Source organism: Bos grunniens, chromosome 8 (genome assembly GCF_055505025.1).
Source record: "Bos grunniens cultivar Pamir isolate PY7600 chromosome 8, Bosgru_T2T1.0, whole genome shotgun sequence".
NCBI classification, from domain to species: domain Eukaryota; kingdom Metazoa; phylum Chordata; class Mammalia; order Artiodactyla; family Bovidae; genus Bos; species Bos grunniens.
This window is the reverse complement of record NC_141172.1, coordinates 76231761-76252116: the sequence shown is the minus strand read 5'-3', so window position 1 is coordinate 76252116 and position 20356 is coordinate 76231761. Positions and strand designations below refer to the sequence as shown.

Here is a 20356-nt window from a genome sequence, read left to right as displayed (position 1 = left end):
AACAAGCATTCACTGAATATTTTTCACATGACAGGCACTGTTAAGCAACTTACATGTATTAATTTTTAAAATCTTCACAACAACCTTACAAGGTAGGTACAATTACTGTTCTCATTTTATAGTTGTAAAACAGAGACCGAAAGTAAACATTTTGTAGCTAGTAAGTGGTATAATCAATACCTTTCTCATTGTTCAATTTTAACTGTGTAAAGTCCAAGCATAATTTCTGATTAGAGGGAGATAACCAAAAGTACAGTGGTGGTTTCCAAGGGCTGGGAGAAAGGGGGAAATGAAAGTTAATGTTTAATAGGTATAGAGTTTCAATTTTACAAGATGAAAAGAATTCTAGAGGTGGATGGTGGTGATGGTAGCACACCACTGTAAGTGTGTTTAATATGCCAAATTGTACACTTAAAAATGGTTAGGATGGTGAATTTTATGTTATGTATGCGTGCGTGCATGCCAACTTGATTCAGTTATGACTGACTCTTTGTGACCCTATGGACTGTAGCCCACCAGGCTCCTTTGTTGGGATTCTCCAGGGAAGAATACTGGAGTGGCTTGCCACACCCTCCTCCAGGGGGATCTTCCTGATCTGGGGATCTTCCCGATCCAGGGATTGAATCCACATCTCTTATGTCTCCCATACTTGCAGGCATATTCTTTACCACTAGTAGCACCTGGGAAGGCCCATGTTATGTATCAGTTCAGTTCAGTCGCTCAGTCATGTCCGACTCTTTGCAACCTCATGGACTGCAGCACGCCAGGCTTCCCTGCCCATCACCAACTCCCAGAGTGTACTCAAACTCATGTCCATCAAGTCAGTGATACCATCCAACCATCTCATCCTCTGTCATCCCCTTCTCCTCCTGCCTTCAGTCTTTCCCAGCATCAGGGTCTTTTCCAATGAGTTGGTTCTTCACATCAGATGGCCAAAGTATTGGAGTTTCAGCGTCAGCATCAATCCTTCCAATGGATATTCAGGACTGATTTCGTTTAGGACAGACTGGTTGGATCTCCTTGCAGTACAAGAGACTAAAGAGTCTTCTCCAACACCACGGTTCAAAAGCATCAATTCTTTGGTGCTCAACTTTCTTTATAGTCTGGCTCTCACATCCATACATGACTACTGTAAAAACCATAGCTTTGACTAGATGGACCTTGGCAAAGTAATGTCTCTGCTTTTTAATATGCTGTCTAGTTTGGTCATAGCTTTTCTTTCAAGGAGCAAGCTTCTTTTTATTTCATTGCTGCAGTCACCATCTGCAGTGATTTTGGAGCCCAAGAAAATAAAGTCTCTCACTGTTTCCATTGTTTCCCCATCTATTTGCCATGAAGTGATGGGACCAGATGTTATGTATATTTTACCACAAAAAAATAAGGGAAAAAGGAGTTAACCAGGGTTCCCAACATAGGTTGGTGGAATTCTGGCCAGAAACAAAGAAATTTGCTATATTAGTTTGATTGTGCAACAGGTCATGGATGAATGCATGGTTTTCTGGCAGATTCTTCATTTAGAAGAATTAGATTTAAATAGCCAGGAGACCCCATTTTTCTTAAAAGAATGCAAAGATCTGAAACCCTAGACTGGAACCTGCTGACTGGACACTCAATTCTCTAGTTCCTAGGAAGGTAGGGAGTGTTCAGCGAGGAGAATAATACATTTTAGAGTGAACTGGCCAGTGGGGAAGCCACAAGCCCAAGGTTAAGGGCCTCTGCACTAGAATTGCATAGAAAGCTGGCATCGCCATTTCTTCACTTTGCCATTTCTTTGGCAAGTTCTTTAACATCCCAAGCCCCAGATTTCTTGTCTGTAAATGGGGTAGTAATGATGGCTTATGGAAACGCTGGCACTTGGTGAACCCTCAACAGTACTAGCTCCTAATTCAACTTCATGGCTATGTATTTACATCAAACAATAGGGATAATACAGAATCCTGAGGCTTACTGGATCCTGCAAATGAGATAAACTGAGGTGTAAGTGCTTGACTGATGGTAAGTTTCCTCCTCTTCTTTTGTCTCCAGTATCTAGCAGAGAGAGGGTGCCCCATAAGTGAGGACTCCCCAGCATCTTGATGGATACTCAGTGGCACCCCTCTTACCATCTATCTATCTAAACTTCTGGCGTATAAAGTGATGTTTCCTGATATTCCTTAAGCAGCTTCAAGGGCATCATGTTTTGTAACATCAGAGGCTGCCCTGGTGTTGGCATGTCAAAGTGACCTTCACTCATGGTGTGGAGAGAGCTGGTTGCTGGGTCCAGCATTGTGTCTGCTTCAAATACTTATCGGTAACATGATTCTGAGCTATTCAGGATTTGGAGCTTCTTTGTTTTGTGTTGCAGCTGATTTTTCTTCTTGATGACCTCAGGCCTCTGAAATAAGATGTTTAAAATAATTTGTTCCTCCCTACTGTGAAGGAAGAACTGTCTCTGTGTGTGACAGGGCTAATGGTGGCTTGCCTCACTGTTAACTTGAAAGGATGGTGCTGGACTGTGACTCTTAGAGGTCATGGATGTCAAAGTCTTTAGCCCTCTGTGGCTTGCCCAGAGCGATGGAGCTCAAAGAATCACCTAGGAGCCAACTAGAGCCACTGGAACATCCCATTTAAGTGCATATTTTCTCCCTTGTCCTTCTCTCCTAGCAACTGCATGACTCAAATACTACTCAGAAAGTATTAATTCTCTGTAATTTATACACTTGCCTGTGATATTATTACTGCCCAATTGCTCATGTTGATCTTCAGAGGGTGGAACCCCAAGGAATATCTATGGGGAACTGAGGCTGTACTTTGGAAAAAGAATATCTTTACTAAGTTCCTTTTATTAAGTATGCATCACATGGTCCAGCCATTTGACCCACAATCTCTGCTTTTTTTCTCCCCAGCACTGGCTTGAACCTAACAAGTCCATCTCCAAGCAAATGAAATGTAAGTGTCAATCTGTGGGTTCACTTTTGCTTTGAAATGTCCAATGATATTCTGTTTCTTTACAGAGTTTCTCCTGCCAAGAAAGAAATGGATGAAGTTAAAGATCTGGGGGTGGGGGGACTTCTCCCTCTCCATGAGCTGTGTAACTTCTCTTCTCTTATTTGCTGGCCTTGGTGCTCCCCATGGTCACTATTCTTAGAGGCCTGTGTCTCTCCCCCTCCGCACCATCTTACCCTCATGTTTCATGTTCAAACAGGGGCACAGGTGCCTAGTTCCCCTTTGATTGTGGGGTTTGCTAGTAAATGGTTCAGGGTGGAAAGTCAGTGTTGTAGGGGGGTGGGAAGATAGGCAGGTGTATTTTGAAATTAAAATCTTGCTGATAACATTAATGAAGATTGAAGTATTCTTGTCCACTCCTCAAGCTCCCCAATATACTTTCCTGAGTAATGTTTTCAAGCTCTGGTGTTGTGACCTGCCTCCTCGCCTCCCCCGATGAACTCTTGGAAAAGTTGGCTTGGGAAACATCTCTGTAGTGCATAGAATATCTGGTCATCCACTTGGGGGCATTGTGAATAGGGTGTTGACTGCTGGTCCTGGATGGCATGATGTTTTGTCCTGGTCACCTGTGCCAGGCTGTAGTCAACCTGCTTTTATTTATGGTTTAGAGGAGAACTTCTGAAATGCACCTCAGAAATTCATTGCCTGCCCTGGAGTCCATTTATCCCTTCATGTCAACTTTCCCAGGGCTCTAAAATGTGGGTGATTAATCAGTTTCTCATCAGAGATCAGGTTAGCACGTATTAGGTCACTAGTCATCGTTCAAGGGAGTCTTTTCTTTTTTTAATATGAAGAAATTATTTGAGGCAAGGTTTTTAAGTAAGAGAAGGAAGAAACTGAATTATGATGGCAAACTGGTAACCAACATATCTATTCCTTAACTCTTTCCTTTTACCCTCCTGCCCTATCCCTTTTCTGTCCTCACTCAGACCTCTGTCTGTCTCTTCCCTTTCTTCTCCTTTCACTCAAGAATAGACTCTGTCTGGCCAGTGCAGGACTCACAGTCAGCCGGGCGGTTCAGGCTAGCACCCAGAGCTGCTGTGGGCAAATGATGCTGCAGAGAAAGGGCAAGAAAGAGGTGCAGGTAAGGGGCAGCAACACATGGAAAGTTCAGAGAAGTCAGCCCCTTGAGGTGAGGCTGGAATAGAGTTGGGACAAGCATCCAAGATTAAGTAGCAGGACACAAGTACCAGGGAGCTCTGTATAGAACGACATGCAGGCTAATGAGAATAAACTAATTTATCTGAGAAAAAACTAGCTGATCCTTGGATAACCCTTAACTACTTTATCACTTAAAATTTTAATATTGTTTTTATATATTTAAGAATATTTAGGCAAATTTCCAGTAAAGTTATTTTTAGTAAATGGTTCTTTGACTTTGGTTCTTTTTTTTTTTTTAATTTTATTTTATTTTTAAACTTTACATAGTTGTATTAGTTTTGCCAAATATCAGAATGAATCCATCACAGGTATACATGTGCTCCCCATCCTGAACCCTCCTCCCTCCTCCCTCCCCCCTCCCCATACCATCCCTCTGGGTCGTCCCAGTGCACTAGCCCCAAGCATCCAGTATTGTGCATTGAACCTGGACTGGCATCTCGTTTCATACATGATATTTTACATGTTTCACTTTGGTTCTTAAATGTCATAAAATAGTTTCCTTAAGCCACACACATTTTTAAAATATAACATCTATAAAGTAAGATGTATTTCAATACTTAATAGAAGAGAAAATTTTAAATTTGTGAAGATTTTTCTGCTTAAGAGCTTTGTGTCTACAATTAGTAAATCTGAACAACCAACTTAGAATATATAATGTTTTGTAAAAATAGTTTCAAGATTGACATATGACTACTGGCTGGTTTTAATCTAACGACAAATAGAATCTGAATCTGGAAAAATAATTGTGTAAAATTCAATTTCTAACCAGACACGGTGACTCACTGATTCTAGGAACTAGCAAGGTTCTTACCTGAAGGGTAAGGGTCTTACCAGTTACCTGGTCCTCTGTTGTATTGTTAAGAACATTAGCAGACAAAAAATTATGTAATTTTTCTCAAGATCACAAGGCTAGTTTTGTGATGGTTGATGATGTCTTTTAGTATCAAGAATTTATTGTTTTCTTATACATATGTCCTAGTCACTATAATGTAAATTAGGGAAGAATTTAAACTAAGGCATATAGACTGTTAACCCAGAAAAATTGGGTCCAACAAATCCATGGAACTCATCCATGAATTTATCAACGGATCTGGTTGCAGAACCCCAGGCAGCTTCCTCTTTGGTTGTTGTTCAGTCGTTAAGTTGTGTTCAACTTTTGCAACCTCATGGACTGCAGCACACCAGGCTTCCCTGTCCTTCACTATTGTGGAGTGTGCTCAAATTCACGTCCATTGAGTCAGTGATGCTATCTAACCATCTCATCCTCTGCCTCCCTCTTTTCCTTTTGCCTTCAATCTTTCCCAGCACCAGGGTCTATTCCAGTGAGTCAGCTCTTCACATCAGGTGGCCAAAGTATTGGAGCTTCAGCATCAGTCCTTTCAAAGAATATTCAGGCTTGATTTCTTTTAGGATTGACTGATTTGATCTTACTTTGGTTGTGGAGATGCAGTTTATATTCTGACTGCCTTTGAGGAGGCAGTAAGAGAGTAATTCCTTGGATGAAGAATTTACTCCATTCCCATGTCACTCATCAGTGATAACCAGCTTTCCAGTCCTTTGCCCTGACCTCATTAAGATCCCTCAGACTATGTGGATTACCAGAGTAGGCAGAAGAACAGCTCTCCTGATGAATAAACTTTCTACAAAATCATTATTATATCTTACTAGTATTTTTAAAAATAGTTTTTTAATAGTATCATGCTTGTGGTTTTTCTAGCAGTTCAGAAAAGTTTAAACTATTTCCTTTCTCTTCTCCCTTATATCTCCATGCTTACTCCAAAGAGATGACTATTACTAAGAATATTTATATATCCTTCAGGGAATTTTTCTTTACATATAAATTCCCCCAACTTATATAAGGCCTTTTGTAAACAAAAATGAGATCAGTCTCTATATATGACTCTTCACCTTATCATTTTCTTAATAATTTTAGAGTTTTTAAATAAAAATTAGTGATTGATGATTAGCTTCATTTAAAAAATGGTTTTTGGGAATTCCTTAGTGGTTCAGTGGTTAGGACTCTGAGCTTCCAATGCAGGGAAGTTGAGTTCCATCCCTGGTCATGGAACTAAGATCCTGCATGCTGTGTGGAGCAGGTAAAAAATAAATAAACACAAAATTTAAAATGGTTTTCTGATATTTAATTGTATATATCTATGTGATTTACTTATTAATGATGGTCAGCATTGTTTATAGTCTTTTCCTATTATAAATTATGCTGTAGTAAACATGCTTATATGTATATTCTTGCATATTGTCCATCTGTACTAGAATTTCCTAAAAATAGAATTGTTGGATCAAAAAGAATATGCATTTAATCTTTCCTTAGAGATAAATACCTATTCAAAGAGCTTATAGTAATTTACTCCTCTACGGTTACATGAGAGTTCTTATTTCCCCCAAATCTTGTTAAAAATAAGTATTATCAAACTTACTTTTATGGTGACCTCAAATCCTGGTGGGCTGCCGTCTATGGGGTCGCACAGAGTCAGACACGACTGAGGTGACTTAGCAGAAGCAAATCTATTAGGAAAGTGAAATATTTAATTAAAAAAACTAGACAGTTATTAATTATAAATTTTAAAATTGAGAAACTTCTTAAACTAGTCTTATTTCTCCTCTGAACTTGGGAGTTACTTTAAATTTGGTTTTTTAAATGAATACGTGGTAAAACTGGCTTCATTTTGTTCTATAGTGCTGTGAATTTTTAACATACAGATTTGTGCAACCATCTCCACAGTCAGGATACAGAGCACATCTCTCCAAAAACCTTACTTTTGTGGTCCCTTTGTAGTTACTCTCCATTCCCTGAACAACTAACAGCCTCTGATCTATTCTCTGTCAATACAGTTTGTATCTTTTGAGAAGATCACAGAAATTGAGTCTTACAGTTTGTAATCTTTTGAAACTGGGTACTTTAACTCAGCATTAATAACTCAAATTCATCCAAGTTCCTGTATTTACCAATACATGATACAGAAAATTAATGAGAATAGTTGGTCTTTGAAAAGATCAAGAAAAATTGATGAACCTCTAGCAAGACTCATGAAGAAAAAAGACACAAACTACCAATATCAGGAACAAAAGAGGAGATGTCACTACAGACCCCACAGAACAACTCTAGGTACATAAGTTTGACCAGTTCCTCAAAACCCACAAATTACCAAAGCTCACCCAAGATGAAATACAAAATGTGAGTAGTTTTACAATTAAGGATACTAGATTTAAAACCTTCCTGAAAGAAAATCTTCTGCCCACTTGCTGCTATTTTTGATGCTGCCGGAACCCCTTTTCTTGCTCTTCAGGCCTTAACTAGGAGCTTCTAAGTTTGTACTGATGTCCAGGTATCTCTGAGTTCTGTCCAGGGGACACAGAAGAGAATATGTGATGATCTCAACACTGGTTCGCTGATCCTTTTAATTCTTGTCTTTGTTTCCAATCTTCCTGATATTGTTTACTTTCCAGAGACCTCAAATAGCTGCTGCACTGTATTCTGTCCAGGTTTTATAGCTGCAGTCAATACAAGAAACAGGATGGGGTGTAACTAGTCCATACTGCCCAGAACTAAAATTTTAAAGTCAACTTTTAATAATTCCTTGTATATTAGGTAAGAATTTAGATAGGCTTTATAATTTACTTGGGAAGCATTGAGGGATTATCTTTCTCATTTCCCTTTTCTGTCATTGTATCCATAGGTACAAATGTGGAGTGAGCTGGTAGTTATTTTTTTCTTTCTAAACTACTCAGATAATAGACTGCCTGTAAGCAAAGTGTTAAATGAAGTGCATATTTTGAATGCTTGGTTTTCAGAGTCCTTGCTTTCCATGCAGGAATGTACAAGAGTCCTTGTATTTCCATGCTATGTAATACACACTGGCTCTTTTCACTTCAAACCTACTAGCTTTTAGCCTTGTCCCCATGACTATGGAATGTAGCCCAATGTGTATATATGTAGAGACACACATCAAGAGGACAAAAATTGTATGTCCTATAGGATCTATATAATCACACAAATTATACAAGCATGTAAAGGTTTTAAAAAGTTATTATGACTCAGAAGTATGGAAGTGAAGTGAAAGTTGCTCAGTCATGTCCAGCTCTTTGCGAACCTATAGACTAATAAAGTCCATGGAATTCTCCAGGCCAGAGAGGGTAGCCTTTCCCTTCTACAGGCAAAAGTATGGAAATGGAACCTTATTTCCCCATGACTGAATTCTAGTTGCTGTGTACCCCTATCTCCTCTGGAAAGTTTAACCTTGTTACTTCAGGGTAACTCAGGATCTGCCAGTTTAATATTTGATCTCTTTCAGCAAATTGCTTAGTGAATCCATAATTTAAATATGAAAATGCATACCCTATGTTGTCCTTCACCAAACAGTATCACGTGGCACGAGAAGCAAACTTAGCATCCATCGTGGCTGCAAGGGTGACATCTCTCAAGCCCAGAATCCTCTGAGTCCTGCAGGACTCTTGTGTCTTACGTGATTTGGCCTCTGGTTGCTGGCACCACTCCCACTGCGTCCTCTCTGGATGCAGTGGTGCCACTAGAGTATGCACTGGCGTGTGCTGCTGAGACCCCTGGCTCCTGCCATGGTCTTGACCTTCACGGCTATAGACTCTGCCCTCCTGTGGTCCCCGCTGCATGGCTCTCTCACTGGCTGCATCTCAGCACATCCGTATTCACCACTGGGACAAGCCGACATTGCTTAGCCTCTTCCATGCCGTGCTTCAGCCTCAGGGTTGAAACTTGGCACACTATCTAAGGCTCACTCTGCTTAAACACGTCATGCTGCCATTTCCTTGGTGTGCTCCAAAGTTCCAAAGTATCACTTCCCCTAAACTCTGGGATTTCTTTGTCTTGTCCCTACCCTTCACTCTGTTAGCCAAGCCTAGGGTGCTGAGGGATCTGAATTCCTTCTCAGAGCTCCATAAAGCATCTTAACCTTGGTTACGTCCTCTCTGGATCTCTCCAGGTTCTCCACCTGCCTTTCTTCCCTACCCCTTTCCAACAACTAATATAGCTTTTAACATTCGATATAAAATTAACGTTCTAATACAATAGCTTTTTTATATACAAGCAGTAACAGTTTCTCAAATGTAATATAAAAGAAGTGCTATTGTTTATAATAGCAATAACAAGTAAAAGCATAAATTTCTTATAAATGAATGTGTAAGATCTATATAAATCTATGAAATTTTACTGTGGAGTTATTGTAGATAAGAGAGCTCAATAAATGCAGACTTCTCTTGTTTCAGGTTAATATTAATGAAATCAATTTGTCACATATTAATATGTACATTCAATAATTTTTCACATCACAATTTCAATCAGGTTCTCTATGGCATTTAACAAATTGATTCTAAGGCTCATTTGCAAAATAAAATGCTCAAAAGTACCCAATAAATATGCAAAAAAGAACAATGAACAATGATGGAGTGCATGTTCTATTAGATAGCAAATCAAGGCCTATGAGCTATAGTAATTAAAAGAGGCCTCATGATAGACTCATATAGTAATTAAGATATAGTTAAGAATAGGAAAAGAATCAGTAGAACAGAGAAAAACAGTCCCATTATGTTTGGAAATATAGGTTGTAAGAAAGATTATATTTCATATCAGAGATATAAAGATTCAAGGTATAATTTTAGGGTTGTGTGTTTACTTGGGGGAAAAAAAACTAAAACCATCCTTCACATCATGCATGGGATTAATAACAAATGAATTCAAAAGCTAAATATATTTAATAATTTATAAGAAGTTCAGGTAAAAATTTAGGAGTATTTTATTTTTTGGTAATACTTTATTTTTTGGCCTTGTTAGAGGATGTCAGACATGACTTAGCGACTACACAACAACAGAGGATTATATAATAAGCAAGTGATTTGCTATTAATCTATTAAAATAGAGAAGGATAATTGAAAAAATTGTGATATTTCAATTGCTAAGCATCAAATATTATGATAAAACTAACACTATTGAAGAGACTGTCCTTTTCCCATTGAGTATTTTCTAGTCCTTTGTCATAAACTAATTGACTGTATATGAGTGGGTTTATTTTATGGCTCTCTCTTCTGTTCCATTGATCCATGTGTCTGTTTTCATGCAAATACCATATGGTTTTGATTATTATAGCTTTGCAATAGAGTTTAAAATCATGGAGCATAATGACTTCAACTTTGTTCTCCTGTCTCAAGATTTTTTGGAGGGTGGGTATTTGGGGTCTTTTGCGGCCCTATACAAATTTTAAGATTAAACATTTTCTGTTGAGAAATGCCATTGGAATTCTGATAGGAATCGCATTGGATCTCTAGATTGTTTTGGGTAGTATGGACATTTTAACAATATTAATTTTTCTAATCTATGAGCACAGAATATCTTTCTATTTATTTGTGTCACCTTCAACTTTTTTCCTTAATGTCATGTTGTTTTCAGTATACAAGTCTTTCACTTACTTGATTAAATTTATTCCTAGGTGTTTTATTCTTTTGATACAACTATAAATGGGATTGATTTCTTAATATCCATTTCCAGTAGTTTGTTATTAATTTATAGAATAACAACAGATTTTTCTGTATTGATTTCGTATCCTGCAACATAAATGAATTCACTCATTAGTTCTAATAGTTTTTTGGTGGAGTCTTCAGGGTTTTCTCTATATAATATCATGTCACCTGAATGTAATGACAGTTGTACTTCTTCCTTTCCAACTTGGATGCCTTTTATTATTTTGCTTGCCTAATTAGTGTTGTAGGACTTCTAATACTATGTCAAATAAAAGTTATAAGAGGGGGCATCCCTGTCTCATTCCTGATCTAGAAAGAAGAGCTTTCAGCATTTCACTGTTGAATATACTAGCTGTTGTTGTAGTTCAGTTGCTAAGTTGTGTCCAATTCTTCACAAACCCATGGACTGCAGCACGCCAGGCTTCCTTGTCCCTCACTATCTCCCAGAGTTTGCTCAAACTCATGTCCACTGAGTCAGTGAAGCCGTCCAGCCATCTCATCCTGTCACCCCCTTATCCTCCTGCCCTCAATCTGTCCCAGCTTCAGAGTCTTTTCCAATGTGTCAGCTCTTCACATCAGGTGGCCAAAGTATTGGAGCTTTAGCATCAGTCCTTTCAATGAATATTCAGGGTTGATTTCCTTTAGGATTAACTGGTTTGATCTCCTTGCTGTCCAAGGGACTCTCAAGAGTCTTCTCCAGCACCACATTTAGGAAGCAAGAATTCTTTGGCGCTCAGTCTTCTTTATGGTCCAACTCACTCATCCATACATGACTACTGAAAAAACTACAGCTTTGACTATATAGACCTTTGTCAGCAAGTGATGTCTCTGCTTTTTAATATACTGCCTAGGTTTTTCATAGCTTTTCTTCCAAAGAGCAAGCATCTTTTATTATCTGTAGCTTGTCATAAATGGCCTTTATTGTATTGAAGTATGTTCCCTTTATACATACTTTGTTGAGAGTTTTTTTAAAGATCATAAATGGATTTGAGTTTTCTACATCTATTCAGATGGTAATATGATTTTTATTCTTTATTTTGTTCATGTGGTGTATCACATCAGAAGTATTTTTTTAAATTATGGAGTCAAATAGGATTTCCTAAGGAAAACATCAAACCCAGAAGTAACAAAGCAAAATACTAACAAATTTATACAAAATTTAAGTGTTTGTACTAGAATATTTGGTTTGTTTTCTCTACAAAGTAGATTCCCAGTAAATATTTGTTGGATGAATGACTATAAAATGAATTAAAATACAAGCAAAATAATGGGAAGAACATTTGTCAAGTATATAAAAAGTAGTAATATGCAGACTATAAAAAGTCTACATATAAAAAGTTCTGATGCTACAAGCCCAAAGAAAAACTCAGTAGCAAAATGTGAAAAAAAACATGTAGAAGGAATAAAAATAAATGGGCAATAAACTTATAAACAGATGTTCAACATCGTTAGTAACAAGCAAAATACAAATTAAAACAAAATATTTTTATACTGCTATTCAGTCATTTTAGTTGTATCCGACTCTTTGCCACCCTATGGACTATAGCCCACTGGACTCCTCTGTCCATGGAATTCTCCATCCAAGAATACTGGAGTGGGTTTTCATGCCCTCCTCCAGGGGATCTTCCTGTCCTGGGGATCAAACCTGCATCTCTTATGTCTCCTACAGTGGAAGCCAGATTCCTTACCACTGAGTCACCAGGGAAGCCCTTATTTTCCCAGGAAAATTGTAAATATTGATAATAGCCAGTTGATGAGGATGAGGGTAACACTTCTGGTGGGAGTATATAAACTGGTAAAGCCATCTGGGAGGGAAATTTGGCTGTGTCTTTCAAGATTAAAAATCCCTATGTCTTTGGTACAACAAGGTCATTTCTGTGAGTCTGTCGAAAGCAAAATTTATTCTAGCATGTGTATATATTATGCAAGGATGTCCATTATGTCCATTGGAGTATTGCTTATAACACTGGGAACTGGAAGCAATTAAAAAGCCTAGAAGTTTTGGCCAGGCTAAATAAATTATGTGGAGTGCATGTAGTCATTTAAAGAAAAAAACAGACATATTTTATTGACATCAAAATATTTATTAGATATATTGTAGAGTTTAAAAAGCAAGTAAAATACCAAGTATAGAATGATCATAAATGAAAATATAAAGATCATTTATATGGAAATAAATACATATTATCTATATGACTATGTAAATGCACAGAAGATGGACTAAATAAATGTATACTGACTGTAGTTACCTCTGAGAAAGAGAATGAAGTAGACAGAGGTGAGGCCCTCATGTCTTACTACATATAGTTACATTTTACGCCAATCTTTTCAATGAGAATATATTCATATATCACTTGATAATAAAAAGAGAACATAAACAAAAGGAGAGGAAGCTTTATGCAAAAGTCAAGAAAGGAGTAAAGATACGAAGAAAAGAATCAAAGTGCATTATGCATTAAGCGTGTACTGCAGAAATAGAGACCTAGATGAAAGCCTGCTTAGTCTTCTAAACAGGCTCTCTGCTTAATCCTGGCTGGTGCCTAATTAGCCCAGGAGAAGAGTTAAAATCGTATTCTTGCTCTATAAACCAGGTACTATGCTGCCACCAAGCTCTGTGACGGGATAAGGGCTCTTGGAAATGGCTTCTGCATGCAAATCAGGGTGCAGAGAACCCCATCCTCTGAATAACACATGGATTTGAGTTCAGCCATAAGAACACTGTTGAGTCAAGTTGCTGGCTGATATCTTTGGTGCTTCCTCCCCAAAGTTATGATTGTTTTTCATATATATATGAAAAACCTGGGCCAATATAATTTTGTTAATAGGGAGCATGTATTCTGCTGTAGCACAGACAGAGGGTACCAGGACCATTTCATGGTGGCTCAGGGGTAAAGAACCCACCTGCCAATGCAGGAGATGTGGGTTCGATCCCTGGATTGGGAAGATCCCCTGGAGGAAGGCATGGCAACCCACTCCAGTATTCTTGCCTTGGACATTCCATGGACAGAGGAGCCTGGGGGGCTACAGTTCTTGGGACTGCAAAGAGTTGGACACGACTGAGAAACTCTGCATGCACGCATACACCAGAAGCATAGATTTTGCTCTAGTGTCAGGAACAGGAGGACAGCCACAGGTCCATACCCAGTCATGGGACTCGTTTGGATGATAATTCTATTCTTCCAATTATTCCCTTTGCTGAGTATATTAGTTCCTAAGGCTGCGAAAACAAAGTACCATACAACGGCTGGTTTAAAACAATAGAAATTGATTCTGCCACAGTTCTGAGGGCTAGAAGTCTGAGGTCAAGGTGTCAAAAGGGCCATGCTCCCTCTGAAGTCTCCTCTCACTCTTGAAGATCGCTGGCCAGCCTTGGCATTCGTTCCTCAGCTTGAGGCTGCCTCACCCCAGTGTCTGCCTCCACTCTCACACTGCCTTCTCCTTATGTTTCTCTGTGTCTGTATCTTAACTTTCCCCTCCATCTTTTGTAAAGGGTATCAGTCATTGGATTTAGGGCACACCCTAACCCAGTAGGGGGCTTCCCAGGTGGCACTAGTGGTAAGACGTGAGACTTGGGTTCAGTCCCTGGGCTGAGCAGATCTCCTGGAGAAGGGCACGCCAACCCTCTCCAGTATTCTTGCCTGGAGAATCCCATGGACAGAGGAGCCTGGAGGGCAACAGTCCGTAGCATCGCACAGAGCTGGACCCAGCTGAAGCAACTTAGCAGGCATGCACACAGGCTAACCCAGAATGACCTCATCTTAATTAATTACATCTTCAAAGACCTATTTCCAAATGAGGTCACATTCAGGGATTTCAGGTTGATATGAGATTTGGGGATTACACTACCCAGCTCACTGCACTGAGCACCCCAATTTAGATCTCCCACACCCTTTGTCATTCCTATTTACTGTTTGGGTAACCTTCATGATTTTGTTTTGTGGCTCATTTCTTCTCCTTTGTGTATGTGTTATTCTTCGTTGAACTTGATCATATGCTCTGACAGCAAAACTTCAAACATTTTACTTCTTCAAACATCCCTTGGGCTATATCCCCATCTCTAGATTTTTGGGGCAACGTGGCCTGTTGTCCTCAGGCATATAGATATACTCATCTAATCCCTAGTATTTAGTTTGAAGATTTCTTTACTTGGTCCATGGCTTACTACGAGCCTCTGCAAGTAGTAAGTTCATAATAAATGCTTATTGTCTAGAACCAAACTGCTTCTTTTAGAGAGCAGGCAGAAGAATGTAAACTGCCATATTCTTTAAAGACAAAGTAAAACTCACACGTCTGAACAAAAGCCATTGCATCAGTCAAGTGCATAACACTAAGTCCCCAGCTGCTGTGGTTTAGTTTTGGCTGGTTTTGCCCTCTTCAGTTTTCTTCTCTCCAATGCTTCTTTCCAGCTTTAGGGGCAGGTTTTTTTTTTTATTCTTGTCATAGCTTAGTAGGTTTGGCCAACTGTCTTTCTTTCTCCCAGGTTTGACTATTTCATCTAAAATTTCTTTTTTTGATCCTTCTCTGAAAAAGTCCATTTATAGGCAGTTTGGGCCTATAAATAATTTCCACATTGTGTTCTTTCTTTATTTCAGAACATGGATAGAAATAATGATAACAAAAGTAATGACAAAATACCTCAAATTTATAATGTACAATTCTAATTGATTTGCACATTTGGTAAGCCATGGGTTTCTAATTTTTAACCTTATCCTTAGAGTGTGGTTGGTGGTGACATGGATGTCACTTTGATTGAGTACAATGTTAGGCTTTGGGGAAGACCCAGCACTTCTTATGGGAGAGAAAGAATGTGGCAGGAGTGATGGATAAAGTGGAGGAAAAGGAGCATCCTCCAGCGGAAGCCTTTATGTCACCAGGGAGATACTTTCAGGGCTTCCTTTTTCCTTCCGGAGTGCCCATGTTGTTTCATAATGGGTGATGTGATTCAAAACTACATGTGTTGGCAGCACAAAAGTTGAAATGATAACTGTGATGGGCCAAGAGATTCCATGCTTGGTATATGAATCCTAGAGGTGGTTCAAATCTGGGTCAACTGGGTTAGGAAAGCTCTATTCATTTCTGTTTCCCTTTGGCTGGAAATATTTTATAATGCCTCATTTTTAGATGCATTTTTGTGGTAAGAAAAAACACCTCAGTACCAAGTTACATAAAAAATTTTTATTTTTGCTGTTATAATGATAATAATTATTATTACTAGTTGATTTATACCAACCAACATTACTCCTGAGGGATCAGTGAGTTACACATCTGCAGCAAGCAGGCACCTGGATCTCCTGCCTTCAGTTTCATGTACTTTTACTAACTTTTTTTGGCTGAAATTCTCAGGTCACTGCACCCTAGTCCCAGGCAGCAAAGTTCCTCTTTAGAAGAACTGCCAAATCTCTCTTCATCTGGGCACCTATTTCATGAGTATTTCATCCCCACTCCTTCCTGAAAAATGACAGTCCCCCTCTCACCCTTTGAACCAAGATATATGACTTAGGTCAAGTTAAAGGAGTCTACCACATCCACATGGGTTTCTTCTTCAACTTCTAGGGTGATAGTAACTCCTCTGGGTTGAGTGTGAAGGTCTCAGGCAGTCTGCTGGGCACTCTACCCTATGAACTTGTGTCATCCTCATCATGGTCTCTGTTAACAGGACCCCTGGGCCAGACCCAACCTGCTATCTGGTTTTGTATGGCCATAGGCTGGGTGTAGGTTTCATATTTTTAAATGGTCAGAAGGAAAGAATGTTATTTTGTGACATGAAAAGTGTATTAAATTCAGATTTCAGTGTTTTATTAAAACACATCATGCCATTTGTTTTTATCATGTCTGTGGTCGCTTCCACCCTTCAACAACTGATGGAAGTAGTTGAGATAGCTGCTCTGATGCCTGCAAAGTGAAAAATATTTACTCTCTTATCCTTTATAGAGAAATTTCACAGATCTTTACTTTAGGTGGTTGGTTGCATTCTTATCCCCATTTTGCAGATGAGGAAATGAAAGTTGAGAGTTTTAAGTTTATAGCAATTTGTTCAAATGGTGAACTTGAGATTAGGCATGTTGAATATCAAAGTCCCTGATGGAGCTTCTCCTGTACAGCATAGGCGGTCAGAGAATTCCAAGGACATGTATTTGTGAGGCAGCTGCTCAGCACTCCAGTGTCCCCTAAAAGAGTGCTTAGAGGGTGACTTCATTTTCTCCATGCGCGTGTGGGTGTGTGGATATGCCTGTACCTGTGTGTGTGTGTGATTGAAACATAAGAGAGAGCTATAACAGGAGGAAGATGAGTTAAAGAAACGTTGTTTTTAATCTCTGCTTTGGAAGTAGAGGAGGTGCAATACCAGTAACATCTTGGAGGCTGCTGCTTGTCATTTCAGTCAAAGAGGGATGGAGGGATTATCTGTGCCATTGATGATGATAGTAACAGTTGTCGCTTAATGGTAATAATCATTTCCAACTAGAAGAGAGCAGTTGTTAAGAGAGCAGTTCTCTGTGGCTGGTTCATTTTATCATACCCCAAGAGTTACAGTTCATTATGAGTAATGCTTTGCCCTTTTGGTGTGCAGCATCTTTTTCCACATGCACAGAAAGAACGTGTGCTCCCGAGCTATTTCATCACCGAACGTGGCTCATCAGGGTCCCTTTGCACCGCTGCCCAATGGGGAGGTGGGGGGTGGCCCTCAGCTCTCAAGCTAAAGCCCGTGAAAGGACCTGGGAGGGACTTTTGGTTAGAAATAAAAAGGTGTCAGTTGTGCTGAACAGGCCAAGGACCCCTGATGCCTGCTTGAGGTCCTTTGGAAAGTAAGCCTCTTTCTTACTTGCAGTGCTAGGAGTCCTTCCTGCAACACCAAACCCTTTGTAGTGGTTTTTCCAGAGTCTGAAAGTCTGAAAAATTGATCACACTTTTTTTTTTAATTTAATTTTATTTTTAAACTTTACAATATTGTATTGGTTTTGCCAAATATTGAAATGAATCCGCCACAGGTATACATGTGTTCCCCATCCTGAACCCTCCTCCCTCCTCCCTCCCCATACCATCCCTCTGGGTCGTCCCAGTGTACCAGCCCCAAGCATCCAGTATAGGATCACACTTCTTTTATCAAGAGTCCCAGAGGGAGGCATGAGAGATATATTCTAGGTATAAGTACTGTCCTGACAAATGCCTGCTGGAGCCATGGGCGCTATGCTTATCTGCTGTTGAAAGGAGTTGGCGGTGCGGGGGGGTGGGGGGGGTACTGGTTCATAGCTGTCAACCAAAATGTGCATGAGAAGGATCATGAGTTTATATGTATGTTCCCAAAGTTATGTTTTTCTATTGTTCTTTATAATGATTGGAGGAAGACCACTGTATTTTAAGAAAAATTGTTGAGGGATGTTTGACCAGCCAAAAAAAAAAGTTTCACCTATTTGTTTTTATAAGATTTGAGGATGGTTACTGGTTAAAAATCCCTGGAGATGGGAATGGCAGCCCACTCCAGTATTCTTGCCTGGAGAATCCCATGGACAGAGGAGTCCGGCAGGCTATACTCCATAGGATCACACAGAGTCGAACGTGACTGAAGCGACGTAATGTGTTTGCATGCTGATTAAAAATAGAAAGTCCTTTTTTTTTAATTTCCATTTTCACTGAGGAGGCTGCTCACCTAATCGTTTCTTATCCCTATCCCCATTTCTGGGCAAGATCTCAAAGTGGAGATGAGGAAGTCTGTCTCTGCTTTATAAATGGCTGTTCCTCTCCCCATGTTCTCACTGTTAACAAACCACCCAAATGACAATACCCTGGGATCTGCTGATGCAAAAAAGGGGGCCCTGAGCTTCCCTGCGGTAGCACTTGGCTTCCCCAGCCTTTATCTGGCAGGTAACAAAGGGCTGTGCCAGAGGAGCCCTGCTGTTCTTGGGGGCAATTACTTGCTCCTGGCATTTTAAAGTGGATTTTTACATTTTTCCCAACTCTGCTCCTCAGTGATGTTCTCATTTTTAGCACTTACATGGCTGAGTAAATGCTTTTCAGCTGTTGACTTAAGTGCAACTCAGTCTTCTTCTCTTCCCTCCCATATCCAGCCTTCCTTTTCCTTCTGTTCTTCTGTTAGGAGTGCTTACCTAAATGTGAACTTTTGTTTGTTGGCATGTTGTGCCAAGTGCATGTACCAAGAACCTATTAGATCTGTCCAAACACCTCTGGGGAGGTTGACGTGCCCCCCGATGCTGTTCCCTCTTCCAAAGCAGGAAACAGAGGTGTTAACTGTTTTGCTTAAGATCACTGAAGTCTCTTTTGAGGTTTGAGCGCTCCTGGTGGGCTTGGGTTTCCCGTCATCCTGGGTGCTTCTATCACTGATGCCAGAGCCTTAGTACCACAGTAGAAGTGAACGAGGGTGTTGTCCCCTGCGGGGTGCCCCATCTAGTAATGCCACATAGTGGCTCTTCTTGATGACACTGTCAGAGAAGGGCCCCGAGCAGAGCATAGGCGTTACTGCCTACATGTTACCTCTGTGTTGGGTATTTCTTGCTCTATAGATAGCTCCTTCATCAGACATGTCCAATTCCACTTCTGAACCAAATGTTTGGGCAGATAAGTGTCATCTTTTGCCCTATTCCTCTTTCTCTGTAGCTTAAGAATAAGGCATGGAAGCTGGAATAGCAGAGAAACTGAGCTGCTAGACGAAGGGAGTGGGCTTATCTCCACAAGAGGATTTTGACCTTAGACTAGTCCCAGGGAGCACATGCCAGCTGTCAGCTGGAGCCTGGAAAAGCTCCTTTTCCAGCATTTATGCAGCTGGTGGGGTGTCTGCCAGTGCTCCAAAGCTGAGCTTTCGACCCTAAACCACTGCCAACACATTTGGGTTTAATGCTTTAAAATTTTACATAATTGTATTTCTCCCCTTGTTTAATTTTCTAGAAGGTAATAAAGAGAATTGCACTTAGTTTGGTGGATTTGCTTGTGTGGAGATGGGAAAAGGTAACAGGGATGGGGATGGTCTTCCCTCTCCCCTTAAATTCATTATTCTTCTCCATAGCAGTTATGAGCTTCAAATGTCCTACATATTTCATGTATTTATTTTCATTTTATATCTGTTTATCCCACTAGAATGTGTCTTCCATGAAGATAGAATTTTTTGTTTATATCTAAACCTGTGCCTGATACCTAGGAGGTACTCATTTTTTTTGTTGATTTTAATTAATCCCCCCACTAGAAGTAGCTATTGTAAGCAACTCTAGAGTCCCTGAATCTGTTCCAGCTATTGAAGGGCAGAGATTGATTTGTAGGACCTGAGATTTTTCAAAATAGAAATCCTGGAAATTGCTGTAGTGACTCAGACTGTGGACCTTCTAGACCAGTGTTCTAGCGGGATAAATGTGATAGCAGCACTTGGCTGTTTGCCTTAACATCTGCCTCAGAGGTTGGGCACCATCATTCATTAATTCATCTAGACAGGGAGAGAACTAATCCTTTATCAGTAAGCAACTCTGAGGCTGGAAAGCTGAATAAGACATAAGGGTCCAAACCCTCATAAATCTTGTCATCAACATTTTAGGGGGAAATTATTTGTCTTTTCAGCTTCTTCCAGCCCTGTGAGGGGCATTCCTTAGTTTTACCTCTTGCTGTATAATATAATTTTGCATCCACAACCTTCAGTGTGTTCTTTAAGGAGAAGCCTGCTACTACCTGTGGTTCATTATGTCAAGATCATGCACTCTTTTAACCT

The 20356-nt window shown here is 39.7% G+C and overlaps 1 protein-coding gene across 28 annotated transcripts in view; it reads left to right on the top strand.

Moving 5' to 3' along the window:
• Window positions 1-20356, top strand: part of FRMD3 (FERM domain containing 3) — a 379694-nt gene that overhangs the window by 229582 nt on the left and 129756 nt on the right. For all 28 annotated transcript variants that reach the window (XM_086416760.1, XM_086416773.1, XM_086416753.1 and 25 more), the window contains one exon: window positions 2886-2928. In XM_086416760.1, the coding sequence (XP_086272886.1) occupies window positions 2886-2928 (43 nt within the window). The remainder of the gene's footprint in view (window positions 1-2885; window positions 2929-20356) is intronic.